Source organism: Gopherus evgoodei, chromosome 8, assembly GCF_007399415.2.
Source record: "Gopherus evgoodei ecotype Sinaloan lineage chromosome 8, rGopEvg1_v1.p, whole genome shotgun sequence".
In the NCBI taxonomy this organism is placed as follows: domain Eukaryota; kingdom Metazoa; phylum Chordata; order Testudines; family Testudinidae; genus Gopherus; species Gopherus evgoodei.
The window spans coordinates 52,997,891-53,015,193 of NC_044329.1; the positions used below are offsets into that span (position 1 = coordinate 52,997,891).

Below are 17,303 nucleotides of genomic sequence, written 5' to 3' on the forward strand. Positions count from 1 at the left end.
GGCCAGTTCCTCAGATGGTCTAATCATCATTGCCCCATTGAATGGAGCTATGACAATATACGCCAGCTGAAGAGCTGCCCTTGGGGCCAAAATCATGCCTGGTATAATCAGGAGCAGAAACCACTGGGAGTTCCCTCCAATCGTAATTGTGCCTTCTTAGGCCAGGACAAAATTGGGCTCTATATTTCCACAGAAACCCCACTGTTCCTGGCACAGGCAATGAAGTCTGAATAATGCATGTGATAATGGAAGCCACTATGGCTTTAGTCTCCTTCAGGCATGCCAGTGTAATGGAAACAGGACTGGAGAAGATGGAAGAGGCAGAGCACCATCAGGAAATCAGTGGTGTGGGATACACCTTCCTAATAAGTAACAATCGTACACAGCAGTTCTATCGTGCAGCTCAGCCAGGCACTTTCCAGAGGTTGGTCTATCCACTGGAGAGCTGAGGAGACGGCAGCAGGAAGAGGTGCAGAAATCTGCCTACGATCACACAGTGAGGCGACAGCAGAAACAGGGATAAAACCCAAGTCTCCTGACACCCGGTCTCCTGCTCTCGCTACTAGGTAATATTTAGCACTGATTGCCTGCTTTCCAGACAGCATTTCAGAAGGGCACAGGCTTGGCCTCATTCTGCTTCACTGAAGCCAACGGTGAGGCAGGCCACCACTGAGCACTTTAGAAAATCCCACTCTATATAACTACTAGGAGTGGGGTACTTTGGTGCCCCAGAATACAGGCCTTGCCCTCCAGAGCTTGCAGTCCTGTGTGACTGTAACAGTAGCTGCCACTCAAGAGCCCTCTTGTGGCCGGGGTATCTCTGCAGCTCACGCCACACAGTCTCTCTCATCCGTTCACAGCACTTCTTAGCACCTGGTTTCTTATTAACACAACATTCCAAAACACAACAATAATCTTCCACCCAGCTTTAAGCTGCACACACTCCCTCCTCCATGAGGTCTTGCCCCTTCTCATTGTCTGGGCAGCTGGAGGAGAGGCAGGGTCTGGCCTGCCGCCTTTGCCTTCTTCCAAAGGAAAAGCAAATCTTTCAGCTGGGGCTTCTTACCCAACCCAACTCTCTTACTCAGGGACCACGGCAGGAGACCCTTGCTCCCTCTCATTTCAGTCTGGAGCTTCCCTTCTAGCTCCGTCATCACTGAAATTCCACCTGACCCTTTTTAGCCCAGGCACCTGGCCCCATCTCCTTAACTGGCTCAAGTGGGAGCACCGGCTCTGGCACAGAGGCGCTGGACCCATGTTAAACACAGGGGCCAGCCACCCTGTGGCATAGACACAGGACGTATGAGTGTAGGAAACATGGGGAGATGGGGGGGACACAGGGCCGACAGCACAAGATCATGATCCTTTCAGATATTAACACATTACACTGCCTGCCATCCCAATGAGACAACCCGCTACTTGAGCTAAAAGGGAACTCCCCTAACTACTCGTAGTAGTAGGTCCCCCCCTTTCTGTAGAGAAGGTCAATGGGAGCAGAGTTGGGACTGGTTAAAGATTTCCTCCTGGCCCCACGGGAATGGACCTTGAATTTCTGTCACTTGCCTTAGCTGTTTGGGTGAAGTAAGGAAACATGGGGCAGTAGAGTGAGCTGGAACCCTGAACTTCTAGGTTCTGCTCCCAGCTCCCTCAGATCAGTGTCTGATCTTGGGCAAACCACTTCACTTCACTGTACTTCCTTTTTCCCCCCGATATGTATAATGTGCTGACTTGGAGTGAATGAATTCCCATGTGAACTGGAAGGTATCTTTTAGACAAAACCATTTGTGGTGGGGAATAATGTGAATGTCTATTTGGGGTCCTTTGCTCTACAGCGCCATAAATTTTTGTGCAGCACCTAGAGCACTGTGTAGGTGCTTTGTAAATGCGAACAAATACATCTAATCTCATTTATCCTCAGAGATGCCAGAGTAATTGTGGAGAGGTAGGGGGGTGTTTTCTTGGCTCATTTGAAATGGAAGGAATTCTTGGCAAAAGAAAATAAAGAAAAGTCTCTGCATCACAACCCTGCATCAGCCAGGAGAGCCTGCGATCATCAAAATACGGAAAGTAGCATATAAATCACAAACCCCAAGAGCCTGGCTCCGTCTCATGGGGAGCGTCCATTCAAATGCAAGAGTAAGTTACTGAAAAAGAACCAAAACTGAAACAGTCCTTACATCATGTTGATGTATTTTAGTATTAACTCATTTGGGATTGTTGTTTTTTTTAAAGAAAACAGAATGTTCATGAAAAGAGTCCAGCTGTTGGCCCAGGGGAGTGAAATCCTGTATTTATAATCCACAGGACTGGTACAGAACAGAGAACTGATAGTGCAAACTCACCAATTCAATGGATCAATCTTAACACTGCCCAGGACAGATAAGACTGCAGTCTGTAGGTGCTGGTTAGACACTTGGCCTCAATTCAGCCAAGCCCTTCCACTTGACTTTATGCATGTGCTGAGTCCAGCCCCCTTCAACAAAACACTTCAGCCCACACTTAGTTCCCATTGACTTCAAGGGAACCTAAAACATACACTTAAAGATAAGTGCAAGCTTTAAATGTTTTGCTGAATCAGGATGGTAGGGCCAAGCGGAGCCAGCTTTGAAGCAGTTACCTGAAAGCGAGGGAAACCAATCTTCTTTATATATTTCTTTTCATGTAGTCTTTGAAAGCAGAGATCAGATTTATTGTTGGCAAATGCCCCTACTGGCAACTTTTTCAGTGCCCATGTGGGGGAGGCGATATTTTTTATTGGACCAATATATCTGTCGGTGAAAGAGATAAGCTTTTGAGCTCTCACTGAGCCCTTCCTCAAGTCATGTTTCCGGCTCGTCTGTGCACTAGCACTTAGAATCTTTGAAGACTGTCCCAGGGGCTCATAGAGAAATTAAGTGTGTGACTTAACAAAAGACTGGATTGCTATTGATATTACAATACAGCCTAGAGGGGCCAACTGAGATCGGGGTCCCATTGCACTGTGTACTGTACGCACAGCAAGTGAAGCTGTGTCTGCATGGGGCAATTTTTACTGGCAGAATTTTACCAGTTTAATCATACTGGCATAACCATAGCGACGCAATCCTGTCGGTAAATCTCCCTGTATAGACAAGGCCTTCAAGCCAGTCCCTGCCCCAAAATGCTTACAGTCTACCCACGTAAGCCAGACAAAGGGTCCATTGCTGCTGCAGCCCACAGATAAAGCTGGAGAGATATGAGCTCAATTTTGCTGACTGTGCCGGTCCTCTAAACCTTGCATGCCAAGAGCAAAAAATAAATAAATGGGATCCAGCTAGCAGCTCCATGTCCATTCTTGGCCATTTTCCCTCTCCTCCTTTTTATGCAATAAGTGATCTTGATAAAATAAAATAATAACCATCATTTGCTCCATTAGGACAAAACATTAAGGGAATTATTGAATGAGCAACAGATGAAGCAGCTGGCAGAGTTCTCTAATGGCCACTATGTGTTAACCCTCTTTCATTCTCAGGATAATGGAGAAGTACTGACCCCTCCCTTCCTTCCAAAAAGAAAAATATCTGTAGATTAAGTAGAGGAGCCGCCACTTAGAGGGCACTGCGGTTAGCTTGGATGTATCAGTCTCTCTGGGTTCCGTTTACTAGCCCCATATAGCCCTCACCATGTCACGTCATCACAAGGGTGGGCAACTGATCCCAGCAGAAGAGGCATGGTACGGTGGTGCTTAAATATGGCATCTGATTCCTGGGTGGTCAGTGTGGTTCTGAGTTACTCATTAACAAAGACATAACCGGGACTCGCATGATGACACTTTTATGCTAAACTGGCCCATAAAGCCTGCGGATCTGACCAACGGAGAATATACTGAGTGGGGGGGAGCACAGAGCTGGCATAATGGATCTATGCCACCCTCTTGCAGGCCCTGGATCTATGCCACCCCCTTGCAGGGAGCATGAGAGAGACAAGGGGGCGTAGCTGTAATCCCACTGCATGCTGGCTCTTCTCAGTTGCTGGAACTGTAATATGTTTAGTTGCATTATATCATTAGGCCACTCACTGTGTTAGAGTTCAAACAGCATGTGGTCCCTGGTAAACAAGGGAAACAAAGCTGGAACTCAAAGTTATGTGGAAGCCTGTTTGTTTATAACTGCCGTTGCAGTTGTTTCCTTAAATTAACATTTTCTCTTCAAGAAAGAGCTAACTTCATCTGACATGACATGAGCAGCCCATTGGGTTCCCTAACTTATGCCTGACAATTGGTAGAATCCTGGCTGGTTCAGAATTCAGGGAGAGAAAGATGGCATAAAGCAACATTTGCTCCTCCCCCACTTCCTGCACCAGTTGGAATTGAGAATCAGAACCCTGCACTCCTTTTCAGGTGGGTACAGGAATCCAGTTCCAGTTCCAACTCCTACCAGTGAATCCAGATTCCATTCCAGGTGGACATGGGAATCTAGTTCTAGTTTCATCTCTTTTCAGTGGCTATATCCAGATAGCAGAACAATGGTTGCTATAGAAATTTCTAAAATACGCAAAGCCTGAAAAGCCACTCAGATGCTGGCAATTTTAAAACACCCAGCCACAGGTCATAAAATCACAGAAGATTAGAGTTGGAAGAGATCTCAGGAGGTCATCTAGTCCAAACCCCTGCTCAAAGAATTCTCACAAGTGGCTCAAAGAAATGGACTCAGCTGCCCAGCACCACCACTCTTTGCAACACAGCTGAATTGAGAGGAAAAACACTCAAAATTCAGTTTTAGCACACCACATTATTCTGGTTCCTGGCACAAGACCCTTCCCTAGGGTGTAAAGATGTTTCCAGGATTAAATTAATTTGGGGGCAGGGACAAGGGGAAAATAAATATTTAATTTCACATGTTGGTGTAATCATCATCATCATCTGGCTTTCTTACTGTTCATTTGGTAATAATAATTTCCTGGGCTCTTACATTCTTCAGTTTTCCACCCCAGAATTTATTACACCCCAAATACAACGATGACCCGTAAGATGATGTAGCCTTAAGTGGTCATTAGTTAATTCAAACCACACCAGCAGGAGAAATGAAATATTTTCAAAACATGCATGGCCACTTCAGACTGGTTTTCCTGCAGAAACCCACCCAATCAAGGTCCAGCGTAGACACAAGGTTCCAAGCATTACATCATCAGAGCAAGCTCTCATTGGCTGATCCTGAGGGCGTGAACACTGTTACTAAGCAACTGCTCATCATTAGCTTTTCAAAACAAACTGTTCTAAGGTTCACTCCATACCGGATTGGGAGGTCCTGTGCCGAGTATGAGAGTCCACGTGACACTAAGCTGAGAGCCCACCAGACTCATTGCACCCGTGACCTAATTCATCCACAGGTGAGAAACTAAGACATTAGTTCCTCACTGTACTCCATCTGGTGACTTTAACAATGGCCTCAGTGTAGAGGATCTGGAATTTCCAGGCCAATTACGGACCAAATGATTCCCACAGAGAATCCCTGCAATGTGCCAGGTACTGATATACACTGTCTGGCTGTTGAACTAAAGTCTAGTTAACCAAAATATCCTGTGAAGGTAAGTCCAATTGCAATACCGAACATACACCAGGTCTGTAGTGTGTATATGTGTACAAATATACATGCATGCACACACATACACCACTCCGGGATCTTCTCATTCTCCAGCACAGAGCTCCCAATCCCAGCAAAAGATTTAAGCACTTAACTTCAAACATGTAAATAGTCCCCCTAACTGCAATGGGACTACCCCCGTGCTTAAAGTTAAGAATGTGCTTCAGTGCCTCTCTGGATCAGAACCTCGGCCTGCAGCCTGCTGCACAGGACATTCATTGAATTACTGAGATGGCAACCCACAGCCTGCTGTGTTCAAAGGCACAGACTGACTCCCCTACTGAGCTGAAGCCCCATTTGGCCCTAGATTTTAGGGATCTCCAAGACCTGTGGACACAAACGGGGCCGTGCTGCACTCCATTCCAGAGAGGCACATGAGGAAAGAGAGCAAAGTGAAGTACAGGGACAAAGCTTGATGGCTAGGAGGCGAGTCACCAGGATCTGGAGTTCCCTCCCATGTGGGGCCAGATCATCAACTGGTTTCAACTCGTTTATCTCCATTAAAGTCCACAACTTGAGTGAAAGGATGGTCCAGTGGAGAGGGCACTGGTCTGGGATTAAGGAGACCTAGGTTGAATCCCCAGATCACCCATATATTTCCTCTGCTACCAGGCTGCCTAGGAAGGCAGTGTAGTAACATGATGTACATTACTAAGGAGCCAGTGTATCCTAGTGGCTACATTGGAGTGGGACTCAAAAGACCTAGCTTCTAATCCCAGGTCTGCCACTGACTGGCTAGCTGACCTCGAGCAAGTCACATCACCGTCCTGTGCCTCAGTTTTCACAACTGACTCCTTTTGTGGAGTGCTTTGAGATTGACCAATGAAAAGTGCTACATAATAGCTAGCTATTACCACCACCTTGAGCAATCACATAATCTACCCTATCAGCTCTCCAGTTGTAAAACTGGGATAAGGATGTCGTGAATTGCTCAGATAGTACAGTGATGAGGGCCACATAAGTAACTAGGTAAACAGACCAGAGTTCCCCTGATGTACATCAGCTGAGGCTCCAGCCCCTGTGTTGGGGATAATTTTCAACAGTTAACACACGGTCTTCTCAGCAAAAATGGACTAAATGTTTCCAGTTTGATTTTGCCGTTCATTAATTTTTCTCCCCTAATCAAGCACAAAAGATGGAGGAGACACTTGGCCTCAGGCTGCAATCTGGAAGAGATATTGACATTCTCATTAGGGTAGGCTTCATTAAACAGCCTGGAGCAAGCATCAGCAGCCCATTGTCTCCAGCTAATTATCTTCTGCTGGCAAAGGAATTGGTACGATTCTTCCCATCGTTAAAAAAATAATCCACCGCACAAACACTGATCTATACTTTTTCTTTTTCCCCTTTGGCTTCCATTGAATTCTCTTTCCTGAGCTTCTGTGGGGAAGAGGACATGAAGGCATCAGAGGGGGTGGGGGACATGCAATCTGCAATGCCCTCAAGGGGCTCGCACTTGTTATATTCTAAGCCCTGTGGACTCACACATGCTAAATCAAAGCCATCAGGCTGTGGTTCCTCTGCTGGTGTCATGAAAGCAGGGGTGACAAAGCACCAGAGGGAGAAAAGTCTAAAGGGAGGGTGGGATTCCATGCTCAGGAAACAGATGTCAGGGACCACAGGCACTGTGGGGAACAAAATGGGAGGACTGTTGCATTTCTCTGATTTATGTAGGGTTTGGCCCACTGGATCAGATCACTGGTCCATACAGACAAGTCTGCTTCATACTTTGTGGTTTCAATCCTGGCTATGGCCAAGCTAAGCCCAGTGGGACTGGTGAGTGATGGCTTTTTGCCTTCTGGTTTCTGGAGCACCAGTGCAGTCCTTGGCACAAGCTAGAGCGGCCCCAGGAGCTAAGCTCATATACACCACCTGCAATGGTTTCCTATGGAGTCATCCAATTGCTTAGCATAGCTGGAGTGCAATGTGCTCTGGCCATACCGCCTCTCCCCTACTCCACCCCCTTCATAGATGGCCACACCCCTACACAGAGGGCTGCAAAGACGGACAGCACAGAGATGCTCACTTGGTCCGCCACCTCCAGGCAATCTCCATTACAACAAGGCTATTCCTTGGGTGGGTGAGTTGGGGGACAGATCCATTGACTTTGCAGCTCTTGCAGGCTCGCAGAGCGGACATGAATGAGCCAGGGAAACACCAGATAGAGCTGGCTAGGAAATTGTTTTCCCGTTCCATGAAGAGTTGAGGTATTGAAAAATGTTCCTCTCCCAAACTGGGATGAAAAGTCAAAACCTCAAAAAATTCTGCCAACTTAAAATCCAAAATATTTCTGGTTCCAGCCCCACTGAAATGTTTTGTTTCAATTTCAACCTTTCTTTCCCCCTTTTCTTTTAAACCTTTGTTTAAGTCTCAGTTTACCAAGCATGTCATTCTACCACATGCCAGGTGGCTGGGGAGTGGCAGCATCTCGATAGTCATTACTGGTAACCAGCACCACAACACACCGCATCCACCCTCCAAGGACAGCTCAGCACACAGGTATTTCATGGGAAGGGGGGAAGGAAATTTTCAAAGGCTCAACATTCCCACTGAAAGTCAATGGAGTTGGGTGCCTGTTGGGTGCCTTCCGCAGAGAATGGCACCAGCCTTTGAAGGCGAACCAGCACGTACCATGACGGAGATGTGGAGTATCCTTAGCTCCTCTTCCGCTGACTCAGTCTGGGGCTCTTCGGTGGGGTCAGCACCAGGCAGGCTGGGGGTGCCATCTTGGTGGTGGATGTGGAAGAGCAACGTGCCATTCTCCAGCCACTGCTGCCTCCAACGCACAAGGGGAATGTCTTCTGTGTTCCCCGAGATCTCTGGAAAAGGAAACAAGGCTGATGCATGAACACGGCTACAGTACAGAAAACTCACTGGAAATCCAGTCTACTTCTTTCTAGGGAATCAGTACAGTGCAAGTGACCTGCTCCTGGCTGAGTGTACGTCAAGCAGGCTGCAGATTGCAGCCATCTCTCTCATCTCAGGATCACCACCGTCTGTTTCACTGCATGCTATCAATGGCAGCTTCCCTCTTCCAAAACTGGGGTGCGCATTAGCTGCCAACTGCAGGTGGATTTACCAAGGGTAACTGCTGAGAAGCCAGTCAGTAACTGCTATCCGGGTCCATGGCAATTACCACATAAGCCCTATGACCTGACCACGGAGAATTGCAAAGGATTTAAGAGTGTGATTAAATCCCTGAACGTCAGTGGGAAGATGCAACAACAACTCATGAAGGGCTCTAAAGGCAAAATCTGGAGGTTTGTGTTACTTTTATTTTAACATAAAATGGGTCCTCCCTCCCCCCCTTTTTAATTAAATTTTGGGTGAACTCAGAACATTATTGTCCACAGAAGGGAGGATCTGATGGGAGGGGACAGACAGGGCACAACATAGGAACAGATTTTTGAAGTATTTGGGAGCTATTGATTTCAATGGGAATTAAGTGTTTAAATAACTTTTAAAACCTGGACCTTAGTCTCTTCCCCTTCTACATCAGTCTGCATGGGGTGGGGGCTCTTGGGTGTGGCGCAAACCAGTGAATGTCAGTCATTTCACCTCTTCCTTCTATCCACATACACCCAGCAAAAATGGCAGCTTATAGCGCAAAGGACATATAGCTCACCTCATTGTGGCAGCTAAAGTAACTGCTGGTCAAGATGCGCACCCCTGCCAATCCCAAGGTAAGTATCAGAGGTGCTCAAACACTCAGCTGTTCTACCTTCTAACAGAGGCTGACAAAGAGGCAAAATGGCCTAATTTTACCCACAGCTAACAGTGACTCTCCTTTACCTCCAAAAGGCTGTGACAGGAGTCAAAGGTTGTGATTTCTATTCCCTTGGGCTGCTCGTGTGTGCTTTACCTGGAGACCGTGCTTTCCGCATGCATGCAGCCATAGCAGGATGGATGAGTTTTAATTATGATTTAAATTAGCAAGCAGGAAACTACGATTAAACTCACTGATTTTAATCTTGTTTTCCATTTGTACTTTGTAATTATTTTCCAAGAGAAAGGTTCTTTTTCATTGGTTGGTAAAATCAACATGTTTTAATGTATCAGAGGGTAGCCATGTTAGTCTGGATCTGTAAAAGCAGCAAAGAATCCTGTGGGATTTTATAGACTAACAGACGTTTTGGAGCATGAGCTTTCGTGGGTGAATACCCACAGTTGCATGTGAGGAAGTGGGTATTCACCCACGAAAGCTCATGCTCCAAAACGTCTGTTAGTCTATAAGGTGCCACAGGATGTTTTAATGGTACAACCAAATATAGCCTTTGCAACCAAATGTGGTGCTTATTTTTGCTAACCAAGGGATACACTACGTCTATACACATTTACTTATGCAGGTACATAGCTTAACATGCATTTCTTATTTACTAGATAATGTTTTACTCAAGATTTGTATTAAGCTGCAGTTGGCTGGAAATCAGAATTCAAATTAAATGTGTACAAACACCAGCATTTTTAAAAAGTTTTATTTAATTATTGAAGAACAATCTTAAATGTGCTGGATACATAAGAAAAAACTATGCATCTCAAAACACATTTTGCATTTAAAAGTAACTGGTTTATTAAACGAAAGTATTAACTGCAATTAATTGACAGACTGTTTCTAGTCACCGGGGGCCAAAGTTTCAAAGGTATCCAGATACTGGTTTCAACAGTGTCTAAGCAGGTTAGTTTCCTAACTCACATAAAAATCAAGGGGAGTTAGGCACCTATATACATTTTCAGTGTCTATATACCATTCAAAATCTGGCCCCGTGTCCCTTCAAGTATTTAGAATTAGTAGCCCTCCTCTTCTCCACATTGTTTTTATTAATAGATTTGAAGAGAAAAACAAGCTTTCCCCTGCTTTTTCACTCCTAGTCGGTTTCTCAACAAAGGACCCGTTCAAATGAAGGAAAGCAGGCTCTCTGCACCTGCTAGCTAAACTGAAATCTAAAGTAATTCAGGCAAAACCTTTCCTCGACAACAGAAACTGAAAGTACTTACATTTGGAAAAATGAAAATACCAGCATTCACTCCATTGCAAAGACTGAAAATAATAGAGCTACTTGATAGTGTGTGTGACATTTATAAAGCTTGAGTTGAAAAAAAAAGTTAAAAGATGTTTTCCACTGATTCTGCATAGAATTTAAAAAGCAGCACCCTTTATCTCATTAAAATTTGAGGAGGGCTCATTGATTCGGCGCTGTTTTAATCATTTAAATGATTTTAATAGAACCTAGTAAGTTTCAGCCTTAATGAAGGTTGTCATGATTTCCAAATTTAAACGGGTAAAATAATGAAAATTTACATTTTAAAAATCCCATTTAAATAAAAACTCGATTTTTTAAATTTTGTTTAAATGAGATTTTTTCCACCCTGAGCCATAGAATTTCCTCTCGTCTCTCTTATCCTGCTTCACACAGAGCCATGCAAGGTAAAATACTCAGGAATGAGAAATTACATGCTAGGAGACTCCTCTCCATTCTGACCCAACAACTTAAGCCAGTGCGTGTCCACGTTATTGACTTGTCTTTCCCATCAAGCACATGTCAGGATTATCCTATGTGCAGGGATATCCTATGTGATCCTGCACTTGGTAAACACCTACCCCCCATAGAAAGAAAATACTTTGCTCCTTTTCAGCAAGGGTTTCCTCATCTGCGGCTGTGTGTCTCCTCCTCACATGTCCTGGGGTCTAAAAGAATAGCTCAAAGAGTTTCTCAAACCTGCTCCCAATTCCACTGCAACCGCCACGTGAAAACAGTGGGGGGGAAATGTACACTAAATTTTTCCAGTTTCTTACAAGGTTCATCCTGGATTTGGTTCCAACTTTTTGGAGTATCCAAATCAGTTTATCTGCTCAGATTAAGAAGGTTTTTAATATGCTATGGACACCACTGATCCATGCCCCACAATTCCTGTCTGGCCTTATCCAAATATTATCTTCCTTCTATTCCTTCATCCACTGCTCTGTGCAACCAGCTGCTAGTCTGGGATGAGTTGAATTCCTAAACCATGCCTCCATGTACCACTGGGAAGGGAAGAGTTGATAACAGGAGTATAGAGTACTAATAAGTATCATGGGCCAGACCCTTTGCTGGTGTTAAATGGGTGGAACTGCACCTGCTCACACCAGCTGAGGATCTGGCCCCACAAAGCCTTACAACAGGATGGCAGAGTCAAGGTGTGGTAGGAAAGCAGTCAAAAAAACCACAGAAAGGGGCAAGTGTAATTTCAAGATCAAAGTTTGAAAGATATTGATGATAGGCCTGCTCCCTGTGTGACTTTCATTAGGCCTTGGAAGTGAAGCAATTAGCACTGGTATTAACTTCTAACACCTATGTTAAAAAATAGCCTGTCTGAGTCAAGGGTTAACAACAGTAGGGAAGACCACTAATTATCCTGTGAAGCATTAGCCTGGTATCAAATGTGATCTGAGTCCTTAACATGTACAGGAACACCAGCCTCTATTCACCCCAGCTTGTCCTATAAACATAATGGCAGCAGCTGATTACTGCCCAGACCATCTGTGAAGGGAGAAACAAGAGGGGAGAGAAAGAAGGCAGGGCAAATGGAGTGGGAAGGGGAGAGAAGAAGAATGAGGAGGAGAGGAGCCAGGAGAAAGGGATGGGGAGAGGAAGATCCAAGCTGAAGTCATAGGAGCCCTTTTGATTTATACCAGCTGAGAATCCGGCTCACCTAGCTCATTATCACTCAGTTACCCTAGCGACCTCCACACACCAAATAAAATGGGATAATATTTAAAGTCTAAAATATGTATGAACAGATCACATTATCCATCGTAATGAGCAGGAGTCGTTCTAGAGAGAAAGCTAGATCCTGAGAAGAGTCCTGAGCTGAGGCTGTAAGTCCCCCAGGGACAATCCTCCTAGCACAGGGGCGGGCATATTTTTTGGCCTGAGGGCCATATCGGGTTTCGTAAATTGTATGGAGGGCCAGTTAGGGATGGGGGGTGGCCCAGCCCCCACCTCCTATCTGTCCCCCACCCCCTAGGACTTCTGCCCCATCCAACCCCCCCTATTCCCTGATGTCTCCTCTGGGACTCCTGCCTCATCCATACACCCCCGCTCCCTATCCCCTGACTGCCCCTGGACCTCCGCCGCCCCATCCAACCCCCTTCCCTCCTGACAAACCCCCTGGGACCTCCGCCCCATCCAACCACCCCTTCTTCCGGCCTCCTGACCCCCCAGAACCCGTGGCTACCCCCTGCTGCCCTATCCAACCCCCCTCCCTCCTGACAGCCCCCACCTCCAGGACTCCTGTCCCAGCCAACCACCCCTTCTTCCTATCCTCTGAATGCCTCCGGAACCCCTGCCTTTGACTGCCCCCCTGCCGACCTATCCAACCCCCCCTTCCGCCTGACTGCCTCCATTCAAGCCTGTTTTCCCCCCCGACCACCATCCACACCCCCACACCCTGACCATCACCCCAAACTCTCCTGCCCTCTGTTCAACCCCCCCCCGCTTCCTGCCCCCTTACCGCGCTGCCTGGAGCACCTTGGACAGGTAGCATTACAGCCGGGCCACGCTGCTGCCACCACCACACAGCACAGAGCACTGGGTCAAGCCAGGCTCTGCAGCTACACTGCCCCAGGAGCTCACAGCCCCGCTGCCCAGAACATTGCGCCGGCGGCGGAGCGAGCAAGCTGAGGCTGCGGGGGAAGGGGGACAGCAGAGGAGCAGCTGGGGGCTAGCCTCCCAGACCAGGCGTTCCGGGACCGGGCAAGACGGTCCTGCGGGCCGAATGTGGCCTGCGGGCCGTAGTTTACTCACCCTTGTCCTAGCATCTGAAGCCACAATGCCCTCACATCAGCTTCTGCTGCACATCCCTATGGCACTGAATGGAGAAGCCACCATACAACACTCTTGGGGCCAGCTGCAGCGGCTGCTGCATGAACAACTCCCATTAACGTCATTGGTTCGTACGAGCAAAGGCTTCGAGATCAGGCCCTTGGGGTTCCTCTATGACCCTGTGCGGAAGCAGTGTTAATGAGGCCTCTCTCGGTGGCTAAGTATTCCTTGGAGCTTGCTATTTTCTTTGGCATTCTTTTCTCCTTCTAGTTTACCCAGCAGTGAGAAGATATTTTTCTGTTGCACTGGCACACTCCTCGTCCTACTGAAGTCAAAGGGAATTTAAACATTGACCACTGTGACAGCAGAATTTGGCCCTAACCCAGGTAGGGGGCTTTCTTTGCGCATGTAACAGCAGCCTTGGAGAGATGGTGAATCTGCAGGGAAGCAGACAGAGAAGTTTTTCTGAACAGTGTTCTCTTCCTTCCCTATTTGAGCCTCCCTAGGAGATGAACAGGATTCCACAAAGTTAAGCCTGCAGCACATAATGGCTGTGAGGAGATTAGGAGCAAGGATTGTGCCATTTTGCCATGTCAGATAAAGCACGTACCTTCAAGGACCTGCCCTACTATGGGACATTAGGAAAAACTTTCTAACTCTAAGGATAGTTAAGCACTGGAACAGATTACCTAGGGAGGCTGTGGAATCCCCACCACTAGAGGTTTTTAAGAGGAGGTGAGACACATCCATCAGGGATGGTCTAGGTATAGTTAATATGACTGTAATGTTTCCACTAGTACTGCTGCAAGCCCTCCCAGGTTTCCAATCTCTGCGACTTGTTCCTTGAGGAATCACATGGTCACCTTTTCTTCTTTTACCAATTGAGGTGCTTTTAAAACAGCACTCATTTTTAAGCAAAAAAATTTAATCTGCAACTGTTTTTCCACCAACATTTTGAAAATCCAAAAAATCCAAAATAAAAAAAATTGCCCATGAGTCCTAATCAATAGATGTCTCAGATCATTCAAAGACAGATCTTGGATAAATGTTGTCATAATGCTAGTCATCGCCATAAATCTCTGTAGATTCATTTTACACTGCACAGGGAGCACTTCAGCTAGGTCTTTTATTTGCATTAGCTCAGAAATCAAAGCTGCCTTAAACTGACCTAACTTTTGAATCAAAAATTTGACTAAGTGCAATGGTCGGTGTCCCTCTCTTGCTCCGTGCCTAAATCTTTTATGTCACTTTAGGGGTCCCATCCCAGACCAAGATATCATTCATTATAACTTCAATGCACTGTAATCCTTCAAAACTCTGTATAATTAATCTTTGAAATACCATACGAGCAGAATACCAAAATGCATTAACTTCTAAATGATGCATGAGGCATCACCAACTAAAAACCTCACTCAGTTAAATTTACTTGTCAAACTGCATGTCCTGGACCTGATACCAAAATATTTTTTGCTTCTGAGATTCTACCTGCCACATATCTGTCACTGAATAATATTCATGTTTTATGCAGCATGCCTCTGTTTATATCATGTGTCAGTGCATATTCATGCTTTGTTTCTTTTTCTTTCTATGACAAGCAGAAAATTAACCCAGTCTGTAAAGTGTAAGGCTTTTTCAAAACATCCAGCTTTTCCATATTACGTTCAATGGTTTCTTTATCTTTTGGTGAAAATGGAATATTTCTTGATGGATTATTGAAATTGCAAGTTGTTGAAGGGGTCAATGAAGCTGTTGGCTGTGATGTTCTCCATCTAAACATCCTGGTCAAGATTTTCAGAAGGGCCCAGTGATTTTGAGTGCCTCAGTTTTGGGTTGACTAACTTCAAACAACATACAAGGGCAAAAGTGCCAAGCTCTTGTCCTTTGAAATCAGCCCCCTTTAAGGTATCTTGAGCTGGCCACCCCAAATCACTAAGCATTTTTTAAAATCTTGGTTAGAGAAGCGAGACTTTTGTAATCTTTTGTAAAACTTTTGTAATGAGGACTGGCTTAACCCCAGGCTCCGCCACCCAAGGGCAAGTCACCTTGTTACACCCACCCTCCAAAAATCAGGTGGATTTTCAAGGTGTCAAACTGGATACCCCCAAAAAATCACTTAAAAAATCTTGGCCTCCCATGCTGGTAACATACCTAGTCTTACTGCAGCTTCCCCGGCCCCGAACACACATGCATCACAGTAATGTCGGTGTCCTGATACAGAGCATTCTGATGGGAATCTACCTTTTCTCAACCCAGTTATGCTCTGAGAAGTCCCTCAACTTTGTCTTTCATTATCCAAAGGAGATCTTAGCCATGGAGAGTTCTCTCCTTCTCTGACTATGTTTCAAAGATCACAGCAGGAAATGTTTTGGCAATTTTTTAAACTAAAATAGACCTGCCCTAAAATCCCCCCCACCGCACCCCAAGCTGGATCCAAATACTTCCAAATTTGAGGGAAATTCTGAGCTGGATCAGAACTTGTTGGCTCAGGCCTTTTGCTAATTTAAAAGAAAAAGACCAACAGAATAGTGAGAGACGGAACTATGAAATGGACCTTTCACTTCACCAATGACCCACTATGCTTTACACTGCAAACCTTCGCAAGGGTATTTCACTTCTCTCGTTCCTATCCTCTCCTTGCCCTCTACATTTTTCTTCTCTATTTTCAGACCTCGGGAGGACTTTCCCCAATCTCCACGTTGCTGCAAGACCCCACCACACAGCAAGATTCTTTAGCCAAGGAGGGATGGCTGGAACCTCCACCAGAGCTCAACAACTCAGACTGCCCACTTGGGATACTGGAGGATGATGCCATGGGCTCCTGCTCTCCCCATCACTAGGATAGAGTATGCTGCCTCTGCATCACCCCAGACACTGCCAGCCAAGGAAATGAGAAATGGAGCCTCTCTTTTGCCTTTAAGACAGCATTTTGCTTTCCATCCCATGCTACCTGTCCCTCTTCCACTCTCAAATCATCTGAAAGGGGTGGGAACACAATGGCCACCGCTGGCTTCCTTTTACACATCAGCCAGAGATTTTCTCAGTGAGGCAAATGGCTATTTATAACCGCCAAAGGCTGACAGTCAAGGTACCGGCCAGCTATCTCAACCATCTGCCAGGCACTTAGCAAGACATCCGAGCAGATAGCAAAGGCTAAGTCAGTCAGGGATGGTGGTGGGATAGGAAGGAGGAGGGAAAATGCATTATAGAGATGAGATGGACTACACTTCAAGGGTAAACTTCAGCCCATTCCTGCAGACTAATTTGTTTAAGTGCTCATTATGATGGGGGCCAAGAGGGCAAGAGAATGAGAGATTATTTTAGCATTCACATCCTTACTGCATGCAGGATGGTTGATTGTTCGTCTACCCACAGGCAAGAATACTCTCTGCGCTAGAAGTTCGCCTTGGGCTTACCGTTTGCCCATGTGTTGGGAAAAAAAACCCTAGATTAGAGAGTAAATATGATGCTGATATCTTCTGCTCCGCACGGAAATAACTAAACAGCATGGGGAGCACATGTTCTATGAAATAACGAGGATCCAGAGGTGCATTTTAGGTACTGTACCAGTGTTTGACACCATCCAACTTCAACACACACTCCTCATTTTCAGCTAGTGGAAACATGCCACTTCTCTATCGAGAAGAGAAGCAGAATGGACAGTTGAGGAGATGTTCACTGGCCATGCTGTGACAAAGCCAGGAAGATACAGTAGCTTGGGACACTGGGATATATTTTATTATTATTATTATTGATCTTATGGTAGAAACCCAGAGTGGATAAAAATCAATGTTTTTAAAAAAAAATTGGATTTTTTTCTATTTAAATTGAATTTTTTTGATAAAATGCTTGAGGAAAAAATCCTATCTAAAGATAGTTTTAATTAAGATACATTATAGCTCAA

The 17,303-nt window shown here is 45.6% G+C and overlaps 1 protein-coding gene across 1 annotated transcript in view; it reads right to left on the minus strand.

The window, feature by feature from the left end:
• Positions 1–17,303, minus strand: part of ASTN1 (astrotactin 1) — a 223,923-nt gene that overhangs the window by 135,234 nt on the left and 71,386 nt on the right. Inside the window, 1 exon segment of the mRNA XM_030573045.1 lies at positions 8,232–8,419. Coding sequence (XP_030428905.1) covers positions 8,232–8,419 — 188 coding nt within the window.